This window comes from Hemibagrus wyckioides, linkage group LG03 (assembly GCF_019097595.1).
Source record: "Hemibagrus wyckioides isolate EC202008001 linkage group LG03, SWU_Hwy_1.0, whole genome shotgun sequence".
Lineage (NCBI taxonomy): Eukaryota > Metazoa > Chordata > Actinopteri > Siluriformes > Bagridae > Hemibagrus > Hemibagrus wyckioides.
The window spans coordinates 25328239-25352555 of record NC_080712.1 but is presented as its reverse complement, the minus strand read 5'-3'; the positions used below and the strand labels follow the sequence as shown (position 1 = coordinate 25352555).

General features: G+C 40.2%; 1 protein-coding gene across 7 annotated transcripts in view; it reads right to left on the bottom strand.

Moving 5' to 3' along the window:
• Nucleotides 1-24132, bottom strand: part of arid4b (AT-rich interaction domain 4B) — a 123144-nt gene extending 99012 nt beyond the window's left edge. For 6 of the 7 annotated variants that reach the window (XM_058384367.1, XM_058384395.1, XM_058384376.1 and 3 more), the window contains exons 1-2: nt 23925-24131; nt 21940-21977 (exon numbers count right to left, since the gene is read on the bottom strand). In XM_058384367.1, the coding sequence (XP_058240350.1) occupies nt 21940-21945 (6 nt within the window). In that variant the 5' untranslated portion in view covers nt 21946-21977; nt 23925-24131. Of the gene's footprint in view, nt 1-21939; nt 21978-23924 lie in introns of all 7 variants that reach the window. The other variant, XR_009204036.1, reaches the window with a different exon arrangement.
• Nucleotides 24133-24317: the final 185 nt, after the last annotated feature.

Below are 24317 nucleotides of genomic sequence, written 5' to 3'. Positions count from 1 at the left end.
CAGACTTCAAAAAAGTTGATTTGCATTTTATTGAGTAAAATAAGTATTTGACCCCTTTGCAAAACATGACTTAGTACTTGATGGCAAACCCTTGTTGGCAATCACAGACGTCAGACATTTCTTATAGTTGGCCACCAGGTTTGCACACATCTCACATCTCAAGGAATTTGGGCCCACTCCTCTTTGCATCCACGACCTATTTTCAATGCCCTGGCTGAGGGAAGGAGGAATCTCACTCAAAATTTGATGGTACATGGCTCCGTCCATCGTCCCTTTGATGTGGTGTGGTTGTCCTGTCCCCTTAGCAGAAAAACACCCCCAAAGCATAATGTTTCCTCCTCCATGTTTGACGGTGGGGATGGTCTTCTTAGAGTCATAGGCAGCATTCCTACTCCTCCAAACACAGCGAGTTGAGTTGATGCCAAAGAGCTGGATTTTGGTCTCATTTGACCACATGACCTCTGAATCATTCAGATGTTCACTGGCAAACTTCAGATGTGCCTGTACATGTGCTTTCTTTAGCAGGGGGACCTTGCAGGCGCTACTGGATTTCAGTCTTTCACGGTGTAGTGTGTTACCAAATGTTTTCTTGGTGACTATGGTCCCAGCTGCCTTGAGATCATTGACAAAATCCTCCAGTGTAATTCTGGGCTGATTCCTCGCCATCTCATGATAATTGAAACTCCATGAGGTGAGATCTTGCATGGAGCCCCAGACCGAGGAAGACTGACAGTCCTTTTGTGTTTCTTCCATTTGGGAATAATCGCACCATCTGTTGTCACCTTCTCACCAAGCTGCTTGGCAATGGTCTTGTAGCTCATTCCATCCTTGTGTAGGTCTACAATCTTGTCCCTGACATCCATGGACACCTCTTTGGCCATGATGGAGAGTTTGGAATATGATTGATTGCTTCCTTCTGTGGACAGGTGTCTTTCATACAGTTAACGAGCAGAGATTAAGAGCACTCCCCGAGAGTGCTCCTACTGTAATCTCAGCTCGTTACCTGTATAAAAGACACCTGGGAGCCAGAAATCTTTCTGACTGATAGGGGACCAAATACTTATTTCACTCATTAAAATGCAAATCAATGTATAACTTTTCTGAAATGCGTTTTTCTGGATTTTTTTGTTGTTATTCTGCCTCTCACTGTTCAAATACACCTACTATTAAAATTACAGACTGATCATTTCTTTGTCAGCGGGCAAACGTACAAAATCAGCAGGGGATCAAATAATTTTTTCCCTCACTGTATATGCATATACTGTATCTTCTATATATTATAGAGTCTACACATATATATTTATTTATATATTGTTTTATTTTTTCACATATACTATATATATATATATATACACACACTATATTGTACTGTATTATATTAGTGTATTATATTTTAGCTTTTTTTTAGCTATTTTAACTATTTGTTTTTTTTTACTTAATTTTTTATAAATTATATTTTATTCAGTTTTATATTTGTATACATTATATATTATATTACTATTTTTTGTTAATATTTTTATATTTTATTTTTCTGATTTTTCATATAATTATAAAATATTATATATATATTACATTATATATTACATTTTATATATATATATATATATATATATATATATATATATATATATATATATATATATATATATATATATATATATATCTGACACTTGACTTTCAAGTTATTTTCGTTTGTGACTTCTACCATTTAATTTTCCCTACTTTTCCCTATATATTCTTAACTATATCCCCATTTTTCATGTCCATACTTAAAAATATAACAAGCGCTGTTACATATTGCATAGCAAAAGACATGATGCCAATAAACACTGTGGAAAAGGAATTAATCAAAGTGTTGGACAGCAGATATGAATTTCTCCCACACTGCACTGTCTCACCTATATGATACACGTCGGGCAAAACTTGAACGTGAGCTCCAGAATGTAACCTATTTTGCTACAACTACAGACATTTGGTCCAGTCGGACATCTCAGCCCTATTTAAGTCTCACTATTCGTTACATAGACAATCTGTGGGCTTTACAGAGCAGGTATTTGCAAACACTATATTTCCCAGAGGATCATACTGGTGACATAAGCCAGGGGCTGGAAGATGCTTTGGTGTCCTGGGGTCTTACAGAGGATCATCAGGTCTGCATAACAACTGGCAATGCCGCAAACATGGTCAAAGCCACCTCTTAATTAAGATGATATCCTAATTATTATACTAATAATTAAGATGATACACTCAATCATAATTATTGCAACAGTACTTATTACTATGTTTACTTATAAAGCTTTGTTTATTTATAAAGAAAAGATAGATAAAAAAAAATCGAGATTGATCAATATGGGAAAAAAAATCACGATGAGATATTTTGCCAGATCGCCCAGCCCTACTTGGACATGCCACAAACATCTGCATGCAATGCACTGCCCCCTGAATATTCACACTTGCAGGATCATCCTATATGGGCTCAAGATAAGGATGACTGTGGCCTTTTAACATCAATAGAACCTGTAAGACTTTCAGGAACCCCTCACCTTGCCACCAAACAGTACCCTTTAAGCAAATAAGCTGTGCAAGGGGTAAAGCCTGGTATAGAAAAGTTGCTGACACAGGGAGTTATTGTTAAAATACATAGCCCATGCAACTCCCCTATATGGCCCATAAAAAAGACAAATGGAACATGACGACTCACAGTGGATTACAGAACAGCAAACAAGCATATAGAAAAGATTACTCCTTTAGTTGCAGATCCTTCAACCATTTGCAATGGTTTGCCCTTAAACTATAAAGTATTTTCTGTAACTGATATGTCCAATGGTTTTTGTTTCTGTACCTTTACATACAGACAGCCAATCTTGGTTGGCGTTCACAGTTGACTATGAACAGTACCAGTGGACAAGAGTACCACAGAGTATTCAAAATTCTCCAACCATTTTTCATCAAGCAGTCCGACGTGATCTGTCTGACCCAGGGTGTCCTGTCAAACAGTCAACTGTAATTCAGTATGTTGATATCTTAATTGCATCACCAGATAATGAGGTACATACATCTGAACTGTCAGCATTGTTGGACTATTTACAAAAGCGAGGACATCACACGAGGAAAAGTTATCACAAAGCACAAATCGCCAAAGACCAGGTAATTTTTCTAGGGCAAACAGTTGGAGCAGGTTTTAGAGCCATGACTTCTGATAGAGCAGCTGCAGTTAAAACCATACCTCCACCCACTACCATCAAAGCACTCTGCTCATTCTTAGGCACAGCAGGATACTGTAGACCCTGGATTGAAGAGTATGCTTCACTTGCTCAAACACTCTATGACCTGTTGAAAGGCACAGTTAAATACCCTGAAAAATGCATTATGTCAAGCGCCTGCTCTTGGGATTCCCCAGACAGATTTTTCTTTTGTTTTGTATGTCCATGAACACTTAAGGTTTATGGCAGCATGCCTTATGCAGGATCATGGTGGAATATTATGCCCAGTTTATTACTTCTCTGGTAAGCTAGACATAGTTGCTCAGGGCATGGGCTCATGTCTTAGAGCAGTACAGGCAGTCCACTTAGCCCTACAAGCCTGTTCAGGTATAGTGTTAGGACAAACTTTAACTGTCAGGTGCCCACATGCAGGATTAATGAACCAGGCTAAAATCACCTCCGTCACCTCCTCGCATTGGGGAAATTGGTTAGCAACACTCACAGCCCCAAATGTTATATCACAACGTGCCCCAGTCACCAATCCATCTTCTTGTATAATGTCCACTAGGACTGATGTTTTGGAAGAGGATGAAAATGAGGTGACTCATGATTGTGTTACGCTTACATTCTCATCACCAAGTAGAATTGCGTAAACACCATTGAATAATGCAGACTTTGAATTGTTTGTTGATGGTTCTGCTCAAGTCATTGAAGGTAATAGATGGGCAGGATATGCTATTGCTAATTTGTCTGCTGTAGTAGCATCTCGTCAATTGCCAGATAATTTTTCTGCACAAGCTGCAGATTTGATAACATTAACCAGGGCATGCACACTGGTTTCAGGCTCAACAGCAAACATTTGATACTGACTTTAGATATGCTTTTGGAGTGTTTCATGATTTTGGGGTTATCTGGCACAGTCAGAAATTCCTCACATCTTTTGGGACACCAATTAAGTATGCTGAATTAGTTGGAGACCTACTATTTGCTATGACCCTTCCCAAACAATTAGCAGTAATAAAAGTGAAAGCACATACATCACTTAACACTGCAGAAGCTCAAGGGAATGATCTTGCTGATACAGCTAAACAAGCCTGTTTATATGACACGGTGCAGGTGTGTGCTGGCATAACAACTCAAGGTGCGGCTGTGCCCCCAGAGTCATATTAATTTGTACAAAGATGTGCCGCTTTATGAAGCTTAGACATGGCTAGACAAGTTGATTCATCAGGCTGCTGGACCAAAGGGGGGAATATTGTTGCACCTGAGTCACTGCTACCATATCTGGCCCAACAGCTGCATAACTTGGGTCACATTAATCCAACAGCAATGGTCCACCGCTTCTCAAATCAGTGGTGGAACCCAGCTTTCAGGGCGGTAGCAACAGAGACATCAAAGCGATGTGTCACATACCAACAGAACAATAATGTCCCAGAAACAACCACATCAACAGCACACACCCCAGCCCCACCAGGGCCTTTTCGGCAACTGCAGATAGATTACATATCATTGCCACCATGTAGAGGAAAAACTGATGTCTTGATAGTGCTAGAGAGATTCTCCAGACGGGTAGAAGCCACACCAGTCGAGCCACTGCCACACATACAGTTAAATGCCTTGTCAGTGATTTTATCCCTAGATGAGGTCTGCCTGATTCTACTGAATCAGATCAAGGTTCACACTTGACAGGTGAAGTAGTACAGGAAGTACCTAGGATGCTCAAGGTTAAGTGGAATTTGCATTGTCCACATAGACCACAAGCTTCAGGTCAAGTTGAAAGAGCTAATAGGACAATTAAGACCAGACTGAGTAAAATGCATCAAGAAGGAGTACCTTGGATTGAAGCTCTTCCTGCAGTACTATGCAGCATAAGAGCATCCCCCAACCACTCTGTTGGGTTTAGCCCTCATGAAATAATTACAGGGCGACCCATGTCAATGCCAGAAGCCATTGACCTCAGAAGTGCCAATGTACACATTAGGGCAAGGAACTACACCAACAAATTAAACCACTATATGATCAAATGAAGTTTAAGATAAGATAAGATAAACCTTTATTCGTCCCACAGTGAGGAAATTTCCACTAATCTAGCATTCTAAAAAGAATAAAACAAAAAAACCCACACATTTTTGTCCTGTTTGTATTGTTTTGCTTGTTTATGTTTTTTCTTCTATCAAAAGGATTTTTGTGGCACTGACAGCCAAGGGAACATCTGACCTGTCAGAACCAAAACACAACACCAGAACTTTTTATAGACTAAAAGCTACCTGGACTAATGGATCGCATTATACTAATTCTACCTTTATGCTACATAATCTTCCAGGTCATCCTAGGTTGCACATGATGGACTACTAATACTCATCACAAAGGCAAAGCAATAGCTCAGGTCAAGAACTACTACCCTTAAATCCTTAAACCTATTAGAAGAGTGTAAACTAACAACAAGCTGATAAACTGCTATGTTTACGAATTGTGAGAGTTATTTAGAACTCTCAAAGGGGGGATTGTAGGAAAACATACACTACTCACAAAAAGTTAAGGATATTCGGCTTTCGGGTGAAATTTCAGGATGCACCTAAAATGGACTATAACCTTTACAGGTGAACTTAATTTGACCTTCTCTACACTTTTGAATGCACATGTCCAACTGTTCAGTGTTTCAGTACTTTTTGCATAACTTGCTGTTCTCTAACAAGGTGCTTAACGACAAAATTCACAACTGGTTTTGTGGTGATCTATGAATCGACCAATACATTTTCTGGTTCAATTAGAATTGGTATTTAAACAGTCCTCTTCATCATGCTGTTCACATTTTGACATCATGAGACCAAGACGACACCTAACAATTGATCAACAGTACCTCGCCATTGCGAGGCTTCAAACAGGATGTTCTCAGAGGGAAGTGGCCACTGAGCTTAGAGTGTCACAGAGTGTCATCAGCAGGTTGCGACAGAGATACAGAGAGACTGGAAGAGTCACAGAAAGGCATAGAAGTGGATGCCCTTTGGCCACATCCAACGTTGATGACTGTTTCATTGTGAACAGTGCCCTGCGGAACCGGATGATGAATGCCACTCAACTCAAGGCACATTTAAGGGAGGTGAAAGGTACCCAAGTGTCACGTCAGACCATTCAAAATTGTTTACATCAGCGTGGTCTGTGTGCTAGATGACCTGCAAGGGTACCTGACCACACCACCAGGCCAGGGAGCATTTACGCTGGACGAGGGAGCAGTGGGCCTCAGTGCTGTTCTCTGATGAAAGTCGATTCACGTCGAGCAGAAATGATGGCCGCCAACAATGTTGGAGACGTCAAGGAGAGCACTATGCATAAGCCACTGTTGTCACCAGACAAGCCTTTGGTGGTGGTGGTGTTACATGTATGCTGCTAATGTGACACGCTCATGTCTGTACAACATTAGAAGGATTTGACCATTCCTATCCACGCAGGCTACTCAAGTGCTTGTTCAGTCTCTGGTTATTTCAAGACTGGACTACTGCAAGTCTTTACTGGCAGGGCTTCCTCTGAATGCAATTCATCCACTGCAAATGATCCAAAATGCTCGGCTTGTTTTCAACCTGCCTAAGTTCTCCCACCCCACCCCACTGCTGCGTTCCCTCCACTGGCTTCCAGTAGCTGCATGCATCAGATTCAAAGCACTGACGCTTGCCTACAAAGCCAAGAATGGACCAGGACCATCTTACCTCAAAGATCTTATTACTCCTCTCACTGCACCTCGCTCTCTCCAATCCACTAGCACTGCCCGACTGGTCCCACCATCTCTGAGAGCAAAAGTTAGGTATTCATCTAGACTGTTCTCTGTCCTGGCACCGAGGTGGTGGAATGAACTTCCCCAGATGTCCGCACAGCAGAATCTCTGACTGTCTTCAAATGACGTCTTAAGACCTAGATTTTCCTGAAGCACATAAACTAGCTCTTATCTTTCCCTGTTTATGTATTGTTATAGGTTTAAAAAAAAGGGAAAAAACATCCAATTTTAGGCTAATGGTATCCTAAGTCTGTAATCTATTGAACCAGTGTTAATGTATTCAGTGATAGAGACTTAAAGCACTTTTGTATGTCACTCTGGATAAGAGCGTCTGCCAAATGCCAGAAATGTAAATGTAATGTAAATGTTACAGTCTGGGCAGGTGTCTACTCAATACAGAACTGTCCTACATCTTGTGAATGGTACAGTGACAAGCCAATACTACCTGAATAACATCATTAATCCAGTCATTTTGCCCCTGCATGAACAACACAGGCCTAATTTCATCTTCATGGAAGACAATGCTCCAGCTCATCGAGGTCACATCATTAGGGAACGGCTGCTGGAGGCTGGGGTACCTCAAATGGAGTGGCCTGCACTTTCTCCAGATCTGAATCTCAGCTGTGGGATTAGCTGAGTCGCCATGTAGAGGCTCGTAACCCTGCACCCCAAAACCTCAATGACCCGAGGGCCGCCCTTCAAGAAGAGTGGAATGCCATGCCTCAGCAGACAATAATTCGACTCGTGAACAGCATGAGACCTCGCTGTCAAGCTGAAACTGATGGTCAAGGGCACATGAAAAATTATTGAGACAATGACATTTTTTGTTGTGGTATACCCACCACTGTTGTTGGCTTTTGTTCAATAAATTCAATAAATTGTTTGAGATGAGGAAATCACCATTGCATGCTTCTACTTAAATGCCCTACTTTCATGATATAATATCAGTGTAGCGTGAATTTTTTACATTTTCCATAAATTTCACCCAAAAGCCAAATATCTTTAACTTTTTGTGAGTAGTGTATTTTGAGGTCATCCTAGAATCCACTGTAACAAACATTTCTCTTTTAATAATCATTTTGAACCAGCTCACAGTTGGTGGTCAAATGAAATCGAGGATTTCAATGTTTTCTGCAAGTGTCACCTCAAGGTTTTTGTATTGTCATACCTTCAAGGCCTGCCCACTCAAGGCCTTCAAAACTGTAACACAAGCTTCTTTTCACTGGACTTGGTGACTACAGTACCACCGCAGTGTGTTCTGATCTCCAATAAAACATTCCTGCTGAACACTACTTCTGAGTCCCCTGGTCTGCTTTGGTGAATTATATCCATATATATAGAAACTTTACATATTTGTTACATTATGTAATTTGTTGAGAACAAAATAGTGTGACAATGGTAATTGGAAATCAAAATTATTAACCCACTGAGGGCTGGACTCTAAGTCCTTTATTGGTTGTTGCATAGATGGAATAGCAACAGCAGCAGGATAAAAAAAAGGTTGCAAAGTACATCTTAGCAATAAGTGATGCTGCGATGTTCTTACAATATCTCCCTCTGGTTCTGTAAAAAAATAAAGTTAGCCTGCTGATGGAGCTGTATGAGGCACTAAACGCAACACAGGTGTGGATCCTGATAACAAAAGAAATCAGCTCTCCTGCCCACATACACCATTCTCCATGGAGACTGCACATAAGCCTCAGGAAAAACCAGAGATGGTGTCTTGTGTCTGCATGTATGTTAACAACAGATGGTGTAGGGATGTATATGTTGTTGAAAAGCACTGTTTAGCAGACCTTGAACCCTTAATGGTGAAGTGCAGACCCTTTTATCTGCCAAAGGAATTCGGTGATGTGTTTCTGCTAGTTGTTTCAATCCACCGGAGGTCGATCACATGACCGTGCTGAAGATTCTACATGACGCCATCAGCAGGCAGGAAACTGCACATCCAGATGCTGTGTTCATTGTAGCTGGCGATTTTAAACACTGCAACCTCAGGAACATCCTCCCCATGTTCCACCAACATGTGTACCTCCCAACAAGGAAGAATAACATTCTCGACCAAGTGTACAGCAACGTGAAAGACATCCACATGTCTATGCCCCAGCCACACTTGTACAGTCAGACCACATCTGAGTGTTCCTCTACTCAGCCTACACACAACTCAAGCAATGCACCCAGTAAGTAAAACTGTTAAAGTGTGGACTGAAGAATCAGAGTAGGTCAGAGTAGGTCATAGTCCAAGATGGCGGCGCGGCAGTAGCACGCAGCGGCCACTCCGGAACCAAAATGGTGCTTTCTTTTTGTTTTAGCGCGAAATTAAAAGTGCATGGACGCCAAAGACAGTGGTGTTCATGTATATGACCGCCAGACGATATTACAGTACAGAAATCATGCAGTTACTAACTTGCATGATGAAGTACTCTGCAAACTTCGCGAACTCGGGTTGCTGCGAAGTCCAGGCCTTCAGTCCTCGGCGTCGCCTGATGCCGGTGGCCGGGAGAGAGGACGTCGCAAGCGGTGTTCGAGGAAGCGGAAGCGCGGTAAATGGGCGGGTGTCCGTGCTAGGCTAACAACCAACCCTAGCCGGCCGGCACTCCCTTCCATCATCTTGTCCAACGTCTGCTCACTGGATAATAAACTGGACTACATCTGTCTCCAGCGAACTACACGGTGTGAGTTCAGAGACTGCTGCGTCTTTGTTTTCACAGAGACGTGGCTCAGCGACAGAGTTCCGGACGCCGCCATTCAGCTAGCCGGGCTAACCGTGTTTCGTGCCGACAGGAATGCAGCTCTGTGCGGTAAGACTCGCGGTGGCGGTGTGTGTTTACATCAACACGGAATGGTGTAAGGACTGTGCTTGTGTCTAATTATTGCTCATCGCTAGTGGAGTTTGTGACTGTTAGATGTAGACCTTTTTATTTACCCCGGGAATTCACCACTACTTTCATTATCGGCGTGTACATTCCACCCCGCGCTAATGCTAAGGAGGCTCTGTGTGAGCTGTACGGAGCTATTAGCGAACTGCAGAATGCTCACCCCGACGGACTGTTTATCATCGCCGGAGATTTCAATCATGCAAATCTCAGAACAGTGCTCCCTAAATTCTATCAGTATGTGGACTTTGCTACGCGAGAGACGAACACGCTGGATGTTGTTTACACAAACATTCCTGGCACGTATCATGCGGTGCCCCGCCCCCACCTCGGCTACTCAGACCACATCTCTGTTATGTTGATTCCAGCATACAGACCACTCGTCAGACGCTCTAAACCGGTTCTGAAACAGGTTAAAACCTGGCCAGCAGGAGCCATCTCTGCTCTTCAGGACTGTTTTGAGTGCACTGACTGGGACATGTTTAGGGAGGCTGCAACCAACGGCGACTCTATTGACTTGAAAGAAGTACACGGCATCAGTGACCGGCTACATCGGGAAGTGCATCGATGACGTCACCGTCTCCAAGACCATCACCACACGCCCCAACCAGAAGCTGTGGATGACTGCGAAAGTGTGTGCTCTCCTGAAGTCGAGAGACTCTGCTTTCAGTTCAGGGGACAGGGCGGCCTTAAAAATTGCAAGGGCCAAACTGTCCTGAGCCATCAGAGAGGCGAAGCACGCGCACACCCAGAGAATCCACGGCCACTTCCAGAACAGCAGAGACTCCCTGCATGTGGCAGGGCATCCAGGCGATCACCAACTACAGGACAACTTCACCTGCCTGTGACAGTGATGCCTCCCTTCCAGACGCGCTGAACGACTTCTACGCTCGGTTTGAGGCACACAACAACACAACAGCAAGGAAGACCATCCCTCCTCCTAATGACCTAGTGCTCTGTCTCACCCCAGCTGACATGAGGAGAACTCTAAGCAGAGTTAACCCACGGAAGTCTGCTGGACCAGACAACATTCCTGGCAGAGTTCTCAGGGAGTGTGCAGAGCAGCTAGCAGATGTCTTCACTGACATCTTCAACATCTTGCTGAGCAGCTCCTTCATCCCAATGTGCCTCAAGACAACGGCCATCGTCCCTGTGCCAATGTAGTCTACGGTTTCCTGCCTCAATGACTACCGTCCCGTCGCACTCACACCAAACATGATGGAATGCTTCGAGAGGCTCGTCATGAGACACATCAAGTCACAGCTACCACCCTTGCTGGACCCCTTGCAGTTTGCGTATTGTCCTAACTGCTCCACGGACAACGCCATCACCACAACCCTCCATCTGGCCCTCACACACCTGGACTGTAAGGACTCCTACGTACGTATGCTGTTCATAGATTTCAGTTCAGCATTCAACACAATCATCCCTCAGCAGCTGATTGAGAAGCTGAGTCTCCTGGGCCTGAATACCTCTCTCTGCAACTGGATCCTGGATTTCCTGACTGGGAGACCTCAGTCAGTCTGGATCGGGAACAGTATCTCCAGCACCACCACACGGAGCACTGGAGCTCCTCAGGGCTGTGTGCTCAGTCCATTGCTGTTCACTCTGCTGACTCACGACTGTGGAGCAATGCACAGCTCCAACCACATCGTCAAGTTCGCCGATGACACGACCGTGGTGGGTCTCATCAACAAGAACGACGAGTCAGCATACAGAGAGGAGGTGCAACATCTAACAGCCTGGTGCAGAGCCAACAACCTCTCCCTGAACGTCGACAAGACCAAAAAGATGAGTGACCATTCTCCGCTGTTCATCGACGGATCCTCGGTGGAGATCATCAAGAGCACCAAATTCCTTGGTGTCCATCTGGCGGAGAACTTCACCTGGTCACTCAACACCAGCTCAGCAGCCCAGCAGCGCCTCTACTTCCTGAGGAGGCTGAGGAAAGCCCATCTCCCTTCCCCCATCCTGACTGTGTTCTACAGAGCGACCACCGAGAGCATCCTGAGCAGCTGCATCACTGCCTGGTTTGGGAAATGCACCGTCTCGGATCGCAAGACCCTTCAGCGGATAGTGAGGACAGCTGAAAAGATCATTGGAGTCTCTCTCCCCTCTATCACGGACATTTACACCACACGCTGCATCCGCAAAGCTAACAGCATTGTGGCTGACCCCACACACCCCTCACACACACTCTTCACCCTCCTGCCATCTGGAAAGAGGTACCGGAGCATTCGGGCCCTCACAACCAGACTGTGTAACAGTTTCTTTCCTCAAGCCATCAGGCTCCTCAACACCCAGGACTGAACACACACACTCTCACTCAGGACTGAACTGTATACAACTCTCTGTCTCTCTCACACACAGATACACACACTCTCTCTCTTGACTGTGTGGACGCGCAAACACATGCACACACATAATTTATATTGTTCATTACTTATTGCACTACCTCTACCTGTCATCTGCTGCTATAGTCATATTTATGTTTATTTCTATTTGCACTACCTCAACCGCTGCTGTGTATTTTTGCACAATAATTTTGCAATACTTTTTTACATCATTTCATTTTATCTTTTTTTATTTCACTTACATTCCATCACACATGTTCCTTTCTTTCTTTTTCGGTTCTAAGTGTCCTGTGTTCTTTTGTGTTGTCTTTCTTGTATTTATTGTCTTTTGCACTGTCTTGACTATGCTCTGTTTGAACCTAGCTGCACACTGTGCACTTTACGTGGCTAAGACAAACTTCTGTCCTAGCTCTGTGGTGTTGTTTTTTTGTGCTGAACTCTTTGTTGTTGTATGTTTATGTAGCACCAGGTCCTGGAGAAACGTTGTTTCATTTCACTATGTACTGCGGCAGCTATATGTGGTTGAAATGACAATAAAGCTTCTTGAATCTTGAAGGTGCTTCAGCACCAATTTTGAGAGTACAAACCAGGGTGTTCAAAACTGCTGCTCTGAGAGTTGACTGTGGACTTGGAGCACACGCACTGAGACCATTATTCCCACAAAACAATGTAAGACCTATCCCAATGATCAACCTTGAAACCATTGCAAGATGTGGGCCATGCTTTGTGCTCATTCCACTGCAATCTCAGATGACACAGAGAAAACAAAAAAGGCCAGATACAACCTACACAAAGCAATCAGACAGGCTAAGAAACATTACAGACCAAGGCTGGAGGGACATTACACCACTGCACATGTGGCAAGGCCAGCAGCACTTCACAGAACACTGGCAGAGGAGCCAGGGAGCCATAACCACCAAGACCCACTCACAAATGAGCCTCTTATGACACCACAGTCAATGGACTGAACACTGGTGGAGAGGAAACATCATACAGTAGAGAGGTAGCATGAATGCAGACAAGACCACAGAGATGATTACTGATCGTAGGAGGAGGAATAAGTCCCAATCTACATCTGTGAGTAGGGCTGGGTATCGAATTCGATACTTTTTAAGCACCGACCGAATTGCCTCAATACTATAGAGTATCGAAAAATGTCTTTTCATTCGGTACCAAATTTCGACACCTAAGGGTTTAATCTTGTCAGTTTAATCCTGTCAGTGAGCCAATAAGCATGCAGCATGCTTGACATGCCTAAATCAAACGCTGGTGATTGGCTCTAGCGAAGCCACCAGTTATGCCCAGAGACACGGTTCACATGTGAGGCTGTTGTGTGTAATCATCCTAACCCCGACATGTTTAAAACATGTGGAAAAGCTCGAAAGTATGGCTGCATTTCACGAAGCTCGATGACAAAAGTGTGCGATGCAACATTTGCAACAAAATAATTGCTGCCAAGACCAACAACATGTCAAATCTGATGAAGCACTAATCGTGCACGGAATAAACATAAGAGCAGAAAGTTGCTCCATCTTCGACTGCAAGAAGACAGCCGATGCGGTCATCCTCTCAGTGTTTTTCTGCCCCAGAGCCTTCTTCGACATGCCCACCACACGAGCCCTCCTCCAAAACTACCGATGAAGACAGCGGTGTTATGACTGGGACTCCGACAGGTAAGCTTAACTTTTAGCAAACAAGCAAACAAAGTTGGCTAACTTGTAGTGCTACATGCATCTATTTATGTTTCTTTCTGTGCGCGGTGACTTCGTACTAACGTTATATAGTAACCAATGTAACGTTAGATTTTGTTTGGATGGATATAGATAGATAGCTAAATCTATGCTAAAAATGTTAAGGTTAATAAAAACTGATAACGTTTAACTCACTTTAAAGTATTTATGTTGTTAAAGCGTGCTTATCCTTAAGGTTGACTGCATTAACAGTTTTATTTTCTCCCTCTCCCCTTACATTAATGTTATAGCCTCTGCTCCTGCTGACCCTGGATTTAGGAGACCATTAAGTGTTAATCCGTTCACACTGGCAGAAAAAGGAAAAATGAAGAAGAAAAGCAATATGAATGCCACAGAGCAGTCACAAACTTTATTGTTAAAGGTAAATTTTCTACTGCTGGGGACATTATTAGTCAGGAGCGAGCTTGTCTGTCTCCTGAAAAAGCAGACATGCTAATTTTTTTGAAGAACGACTGATGAGTTATTTAAAGATCTTAAGCAGTAGTAAGCAACATGTATTAACTTAAAACGGTGTATTGGGGTTAGGGTTGTGTGTTGTGTTGGTTACATTTTGTTCATTTGTGCTTTTTTGTTTCCTTTTGGAGTGGCTCAGGAGAGTCTTATAATAAAAATAAAACCAAGTTTCTCTGAGGTAATGTGTAATGTACTTTTGTTAAAATGGATTTCATAAAATTGGTATCGTTCAGGAACTGGTATGGAAGTCAAGGTATCGGCATCAGTATCGATATCGGAAATTTTTGAACGATACCCAGCCCTATCTGTGAGACAGGTAGAGAAGGTGAAAATTTTACAGAGAAATGTAAAAAATACAGAGCATGGCCACAAAAGTTCTGGAACCAAGACAAATCTCTACCAAAGTAATGGAAAGGCCAAAGTGTGGAGAAATAAAAAAGGCAAATCTATAACAAATTCATCAGTCAAGCATGACGGAGGTAGCTTCATGACTTGAGCTTGCATAGCTGCTTCTAGAACAGGCTTACTAATCTTTTTTGATAATGCAACTCATGATGGGAGCAGCTCTGTGTAACCCTATGTAGGATACACACTGCGGAACATACAGCTCTGGAAAAAAATAAGAGTCCACTGCCCAATCTCCAGATTTGAACCCTATTGAAAACCTCTGGAATGTGAGGAATCAAGAGGAAGATGGATGGTCACAAACCATCAAACAAAGCTGAGCTGTTTGCTTTTTTGCAAAAAGAGTGGTATAAATTTACCCAACACCAATGTGAAAAACTGGTGGAGAGCATGCCAAAACGCATGCAAAATCGGGGTTATTCCACCAAATACTGATTTCTTAATGTTATTTAGCCAAAGCATTAACACAATTTGTTTACAAATTATTTGCATTTTGTTTTGAGTTATTAAAGCTCTGCAAATACTGCATGATCTTGGGTTATTTTGATGCATTGTCATTTCCTCTAATAACAATAGTTATATTTTGAATTTAAAATGAAACAAAACTGTTCATCTCACCAATACATGCACCTGTAAGAAAAAAACATAAGAAACTGATTATTTTGCAGTGGTCTCTTATTTTTTTCCAGAGCTGTATATGGATGAAATTAGGTTATACTTGAACTTGACCAACCACCATCACCAACAAAGATGATAATATTTTGGAACAAAAAAAATGTTGCCTATAAAACAGTAACATGATCAGATCTCACAAAGCGATGTGAAATCAACATCTATGCATATCATAATTTTTTAAACTTTTGCATTAAAAGTGCAAAAACATTTCTAGTATACACTAGTGTACACTAAAATCATGCAGGCCTCCAAACCTTGATGTACATTTATTTACATTTATTCAAAATATACATGTATTATATCACAAAAACAGTGAATGGTACCACACAGATATCCTAAGGATGGTTTCATATGGGTAGCCAAAAAACTACAATTTATACTCCACGGTCTCATCCAATATAGTAAAAAAGTGCACAAAAATTGAATAAAATCAAAAATGACCCTTGTGCTCATCCTGAAGATCCTCTCAACACATTTAGCACTACTTAACAGTATATAGTTGTCACTAATACCTGCACTATCCAGTGAGTCAGAGCATCACCAAATGGCAGGTCCTGTCAAAGCCAATTCCACAGAAGATCTATAATAGCACAAATGGCTGAAAATGTTCATGCTAGCTGTGCTAGAATGGTGTCAGAACACAGTGCATCGCAGCTTCCTACGTATGGGGCTGCGTAGCCTCAGACCGGCCAGAGTGCCAATGCTGACCTTACCCACCACCAAAAGCACCTACAATGGCCACGCAAGCATCAGAACTGGACCTACACAAAATTAGCATATATAATATCCTAATATAAATTAGTTTGTGTGTATAATACATACACCGACAAGAAAAAGTTCATCTGTAAATATTTAGTCAGCAGGTACATCAAAGATTACCTTTTACAAAAGGTAACATTTGTATGATGTTTCAGTGTTCAGTCCATTGACTGAAGGCAAAAACTATCATTTGCTACGTAATGAAGGCTTTTGCAACAATGAAGACTTCTGTTTTTGTGTAGATGGTCTTAACTTGATCATGCATGCCTTCCTAGGCGGGTGATTCTTACGAGACCACTGAAACACCACGGCACTAATGATTTTAAATTAAAAAAAGTATAATTTAGTAATATAAAAAAGCATCGGAATAAAGACAATACTGTTCTCTACCTTGCACAATGTGTAATTTCAACATGAGAATGAGTTATTTTTCTATTTTACTGCATTTTCTGCTGAAATTCTCATTACTGCAACGAGTCCGGCTGTGTCTGAATGCGTGTTATGATTTAATTTAAGCAAATTAACATAAAAAAATTTAGAAAAAAAATAAATGGATGTTCTACTAGATTATTCTAGATGACAATTTTTTTTACTGAATATTCATGTATAATAATAATAATGAAAAAAATTAGGAAAATGATGTGTCCATGCTTGATGTTCTCATCCTCTGCAACACTTTTTGAGGACTGTTTAAACACACATACAGAATGTAAATAAAGTTTGATTATGAGTGATGGAGCACATGAGACAGTTACTTCAAGATGGTGACCATGTAAGATCATCTTTTTATATCTTTCCAGTTAAATGTTAAATATTCTATTGTCAGAATGTTAACACGACTTTTTGATTATCATTACTGAAACAGGAAGTTTTCTACATTTCGAAAATTTTTACAATTTACAATTTTTTTATGAAAATGTACTTTATTGAGGTCTTATTACATGCACTGAGAAAAAATTAGTAAAGCCATCATGGCTTCTCTATTGTTAGCAAAATATCCTGAGGCACCTCATCCTCCGCAACACCATTCTCATACACCAAAACCATTTAAGGCCAGTTGTGGTAAAGAGAACTTTAAATATCTCTTATGAATTTAGTATTAATTTCAAATTTCCTAAATGTTGATATTTTGCTTTATGATTTGTTTCATTAGACAATCAGCAAGTGTGAAAAAAAAGCTTTAGCAAAGGTCAGGGTGACAAAGTTCAGGGAAAAAAGTGCAGAAGAGGGAGAGAGAGGTTAGGTTTGGAGATGTTACAGCAGGTGTAATTAGCAATAAACACCCTACAGTGTTAGGAAATGTACATGAGAGTATACACACACACACACACACACACCCCTTTAGCCACTACTATAACAGGACTTTGGTGCTGGACTTAGTGTACTGTTCATACTGTGGGAAATTCCCGCCACACTAAGGCATGTAGGTCGTGTGATTCTTAATGTGACAGCAGCCTAATAAATTTGTTATAATTTAGTAATTTAATTACATAATAAATAAACAGTTATTTGTTCTTCTGTTAGTAATTTTTTTATTTTTTATTTTCTTGTTTACTTTACTTTTCAATTCATTTCAAAGACTAAAATTAAGCTCTACCCCACCCCACAAATTCAGGCCCAGTATAGTACACACACACACACATTGTAAGCATCAAGTCTATACTATATGAAGATGTATACATAAAATGTTTTTCCCCCATGTTATGAGACTAATTTAATGTAATGTTTTCTTTCCACTTCCAGGAATCAAAAACGAAAACAAACTGGCAAAATAAAGAAAACTGAAGAGCTGACTAAGAAGCAACATGAAAAGAAAAAAAGACAGTGGTCAGGTATTTTTTAGTGCCATGGTAAAATGGTTCAAGTTATTTAGGTAAACATTGAAATGTTGTCCTGTTTATTCCTGTTTTAATGTTTTTCTTATTTTTTTTTATTTTTGGCTTTTGTATTTTTGAAGCACTACACAATAAAACTGTTTTGAACTTGAATGCATGATTGTTCAAATACTATCTGTTTCTTTCTGCATTATCTCAGACTTGTATACAAGTTTCAATATAAATCTCAGACTAGTATAGTTATTATCATTACCGAAATAACTAACCTCATTACTAAACGTATATATCATTACAGAAACTCATGTTTATTAGATGTTAATTTAATTAATAGAAATATAGTACTCTGATTTTAAATGCATGTACAAATCTTAAAATGCCAGGTTTCATCGAAATATAAAAAGAATGGTTGTAAATTGTGGACAGTGTTGCAGTAATGAGAGAAATCAGTCAAAATTTTAAAAACTGTTAAATTAAAAATAAATATTATTTCAGAACTTCAAGTAACTGTGCATGACTATTAATAATCCATTTTTAAAATAATTTTTAAAACTGTGAAAATGTATTTGCTTTTCTATCAGTGTTAATGTTGTGTTAACACATTACAGTGTTACGGTAATGAGATTTTTTAGGACTTATTTTGGAAATTATGTTCAAAAAGGTGTTAAATGGTAAGTAAACATTTTTAAATTAATGTTCACAAATATTCCAGACTTTGTTGCTGTCTGGGAAAAAAAGTTAATTTAAGCAAAATTTTCATGTTTGAAATTTTTAAAACCAAGATTTCGTGAGAATCACCCAGGCATTAAAACATCTTCAAATAAGTTGATGTTCAGTGGGCCAATCATCTGAGTATATATTTGGCTCTATCTCCATAGAGAAAGTGACCTGTCATTTTCAGTGTAAATTAGAATTAAAAAATTGCTTGTATTTAATAACAGTGTAATTACCATTTACCCCACAGCAACACTGTAAACTACACTTTAAATTTAGTTTGAGAAAGCCTATAGCTAAAACCCAGGCTACAATAATCATTTATGCTGATAACATTTTATACTGTATATAGCCTATGTATTTTTCTATCACCAGTATTTGGGGATTGGTATGCAAACTACTGCATACTTTATTCTAGATAAAAATGCATTTGAGCAATACTAGATTTTCTGCCATATAAACCTTGCATTGTGTAGAAACTGTGTTGACAGAAGAAATGATGATCAGCAAAGAACCCTTATAACTGTGACAAACAGTAAAAACAAATTGGAGCAAGCCACTACAAAGGAACCAGATGCTACAAAGCTCACAGGAGCAACTTTTTAAAAATGCTGTATTACACTGTACTCCAGATTCCTCCCCAGTCCGAAGACATGCACTGTAGGCTGATTGGCATCTCTCAATTGTGTAGTGCGTGAATGGGTACCTTAGTGTGTATGAGTGCATGCCCTACAATGGGTTGGCTCCCCACTTTGTGCCCTGGGATAGGCTGTGGGCTCCTTGTGCTGTGTTGGATAAGTGGTAGAGAAAATGGATGGATGGATCCAGAATTTATATATTTCTGTAAAGCTGCTTTGTGACGATGTCCAGTGTTAAAAGAGCTATACAAATAAAATCGAATTGAACATTTTATTTAGCGCCATTTTTGTTAGTCGCTGGTGTGTGCTGCTAGCAATGGACTGCTTGTGCTGAATTTTGTGTTTAAGATGTGATAGAATCTTTAATGGAGCCTGTGACGGTGGCAGACATGAGCATGCAGAGCAGTATCAGTGATTTGTCACTGGTCACTAAAAATCAGATAAAAATTGTATTTTGCGACAGGAGGAAAGTGGTACATGACACTAGCAAGCGAGCATAAAAGAATTGTGCATGTCTCAGGGCTTGCAGCACTGAAGTATTTGCTCATGTGTGAAAATTTCTCTGCAAGCTTGCTTAACATGCTCCATTTTAATAACCACACTTAATGATACTGCTACTCATGTCTGCCACCCTCACACTATTAAAGAGACTAAATGCCACATTGTGTTTTTCTCAGTTACTTGTGGGACTTTCGCAGAGCAAACTTTGCAATTTGGTTTGTTTTGATTACATCAATTGTGAAATATATCCAGATCATGTTCATCTTGTGGAATCCCTAATAATGAAACTAAATGAAATAAAAACAGTCCACCCATGACCTATTACAACTTGATAAAATACCACACAAAACAAACACAAAACTATTTGTGTTTTTTCTATAAATAAATTCAATCACTAACACAAAGACACAAGTGCCAAAGCATGGCATTTTCTGCCTCACACAATGTAATAATCCGATTAGCTGGTAAATTGAATCATGTAAGCAATATTTTTCTTCATTTTGCAACTTTAAAAAAGAATTTCATATCTGAAGAAAGGTAGCAGTCAAACATCTTTTTCCCCACCATGTGAGGGGATCTCTAAACATTTAAATTTAGTCCTGGCTGGGCAGGGAAATATAGACACATACTGTCCAGGGATTAAAAAATTAGACAAACAACTTAAAAAAACATTATCGATTTTCTGTAACCCCAAGCCCTCATTGTGATTATTGTAAAAAGTGAACATTTTATCACATCTGTAAAATATATGCATAATAAGTGACAATTAAAACACAAAGAAATATTTCTTATACTAACTATTATTCTGGTGGGACAAGTGATCTTTCATTTCTTGACGGCTTTTCGAAGCCTATTGTGTTTGAAAGGGTACAGCCAGTTAACACTGTCACATCCAGCTTCAGATAATACTTGATTTAATTCACACAGATATATAAACTTGCAAAGGGTACCATAACTTTGAGTATTCTGTTTTTGTACTGTACCAATGACGAGCTTCATTAATTATTTATGTTTAGAAATCCATATTCAATTAATGTTCTGGTACATTTTCATGTGTATTTCTTTGACTTCTGTTGTTCCATTGAATCTGGGTCACTCTGTGTATTGTCAGTGAACTAGCAAAGATGATGGACAGAGAAATTGTTAAAAATGAATCACTATGCTAGTGTAGCATGTCAGGATAGCTTAATCAGACCAAAACAGCGCATACACTCTTTAAATGTCATTTTCTAAGTGATTCACGGTAACATTTCTAAATAATAGCATCAAAAATGTCTTTATAGTTCTCTGATCCATCTTAGCATTTCATGTCTGTACATTATAAACAGATAAAGCTGTGATGGCTTCTAGCCTTGCAACAAAAATGTGTTTATCAGGGATATTTCACTGTACAGTACAACAATTCACTGCTATTTAACAAAGAACATATGCATGAAGATTTTATATTTTATTAATAGCTTAGTTACAGCTAATAACTTCTCTGGTTTATTTACAGTCCTGATATCAGCTTTGCAAGCATTCCTGCTCTTGCTCATGGATAAATGGGAGTCATTAAAAAAAACACTTAAACCCTGAGCAATAAAATAAAGATATTGAGAACAAATGCTAATACAAGTGATGCTTTGTGCAATTTTAAAAACAATTTAAACGAAAAATGTTTCTACCACAGGTTTAGCTTACAGTCACTTAGCATGTTCAGTCAGCTTGCATGAGTACACAAAACTCCTACAATAAGCAGCTATAATAAAAGGTCAAAGCAACCAGTTCTCAAGACAGGTGTTTTTTGTGTATTACACATTGAACATCATGTAGATAAAGTGCACTGCTAACATTAACCGACCATTGCCAGGAAAACATGTCCTTTCCTACTATTGCCTTACTTGGCTGTGTGAATCATAGAAAAAATTGTTTACTTATATTACTTATTATAAGTCATTATTTGAGATGTCTGCATTTACTTTGCATACTAATTCTAGACTGGATAAAAGTTTTTGCATCCATCAGCTTACCTTCATTTCTGTCCACAACTGCTGTGCTGTTTCTTCAGCTAAAAAGTAAAAAAAGTGTTTATTTATGACAGAAGAGTAAAGCATCCTATATCTTAAGAGAGATCAATCATGCATACATGTACATGAGTAAGTTTGTAACTGCTGTTTACTATTGCATTAGGTTTTCAGTGTCAGTGAGTCAGTGAGGTCTGCAGACTCTTTTCAATTCATTTTTGCTTTTACTTGATGATAAATGTAGGAGGTTTGCTGTCGCTGTGTATGAAATACCATATCAAATGGTATATTAAATCAGAGGATTTTTTCCACCACCAAGCGGTCGGTCAACACGCACAGCCTGACCGACGGCGGACTTTAAAATTCGGTGTCTAAACTTTTTGCAGTAATGTCAGACTGATGTTAGGATGATTATATCACCGTTAAATCTTTAATCATACTACGAATTTACAGTGACACATTAACACAGCAGCATAGCAGAGCCGGGGTTCGTATGCGAGGTCGTGTAATGTCTGCGCTGCAGTCGGTGACGCCATTTCTGTGGCACACAACAGTCCGTTCAGCAGGTTCAGCTGGGAAAACTGATAAATGGAGACACACTGGAGACAATCAACAATCACTCGGACACCTTTACATAAAAAATCCGTACCATTTTACACTTTCGTGATACAGCAACACCGTCTGTCGTCGAGCCATATTCGAGCTACCTACTTTCAGTTAGCTACAATAGCGAGTTTCCCGAAGCCTAGTCCGGGATTACAGAAGAACGGTGATCTTGAAGAAATGGGTTAATTGTCAACATAATCTGCTAAGCTAAATTTCTAGCGCATTTGTTGACGTTTAAACAAAGACCGCACATGGAAAAGCAGCTTTCAGTGTGGAAATGGAGAGGAAAGCAGCTGGGCTCCAAAATGCTGGCGGCTATGCAGCACACACACACACACACACACACACACACAAACTGATGACGCTAAAGGGACACTAAAAAGCTTCTACAGCAAGGTCAACTAAACAAGCTCAATAAAATGTAACCAAGTATGCCAGTTTGTGGGTTCTTTCTTTACGCCGACCTATTCACATACTACAGTTGACACGAATATAAATAACGTTACAGTGTCTGACAGCAACAATTTCACATCACACAACAAATGTGGTTTTTAATCTTCATTTTGGTTAGTGTAAGTGAATGATAACTGACAAATAAGGCCGATAAACCAGCAATGTTACACTATTATCCCATCACTGTTGTTTAGCGATTATCGACGGTGGACACGAAAAGCTTGCCACAAAACAGTTATAGCCCACAGACGTCGGCCATTTCTGCTCCATCGACGAGATTTATGATGCAAAACGAAGGCGAAGGACAGAAAAAAGACAAACCCTGAAGAACAAAACAATAAATAAAGCATCAGTCTAGGAATTTAAGTAAAGGAGGAAAACAAAAAGCCGTCACTATTGCCATAACAAATAAGCTTGTTACTCATAACGTTACCCGATCACTGCCCCAGCAATTTCCATTTGATCAAATCCATTAACCTGCAAACACACATGACTGCTCACGCTTTCGGTCGGAGAGAGCTTTGTTAAATAGCGATGTCCTACATGAAGAAGTCCTTACGTAAGGGCTTTCCAATAAGGCAGTGTTTTCCCAGATCATTTACTTGATGACGAGCAGCAGCATAAAGCCTTCGCACGAATTTGAATACAAGTGGTCAAAATCAAGTTTAAATGCGCAAACGCATATAGCGAATTGATATGATATAAAGCAGCGCACTATGCATGTGCTATTTAGGCGACAATCTGCCCTTGCCCGAGTACGTTACAACAAACTGTTTTGCTTTCTGAAACCACCAGTGTACAACTAAGCACTGTGAGTTTGGGTTTTAAGCGAATGGTTGAAGCAACATCGCCATTAACCGTTTCATAAATGCACGGTTTAACCTCATATTGATGGTCGAGCTAGAACTACTCATGAAAAAAATTATTCCTACCTGATGAATACACTTAAACAGGACTGGCCGATATAGCGCATTAGCATTAATCCATCTGGAAAACATCAAATTGGCGTTAGCGTTGAAATGTCACCCAAATACAGGTATCCACGTCGTTAAACGAATCCGTCGAAACGTCTCAGTAGTATCTCGCCTTTTCTCTTCGGCGATCCTCTACCCTTCTAAAACTAACTGACAGGTATACAAACCCGCCCCCATGGAAATTCCTCTCTCTTATTAGTTACTATCTGTATAAATGTACGCCCTCTCGATATCATTGGAACGCATGACCTGAAAAAAACGGCTTTGTATTCCACGAGAAGAAGGTACAGAGTATATCTGGGAGATGTAGTTTCAAGAAAGTATTTACGTTACCCTCTTGCCTAATTTGAA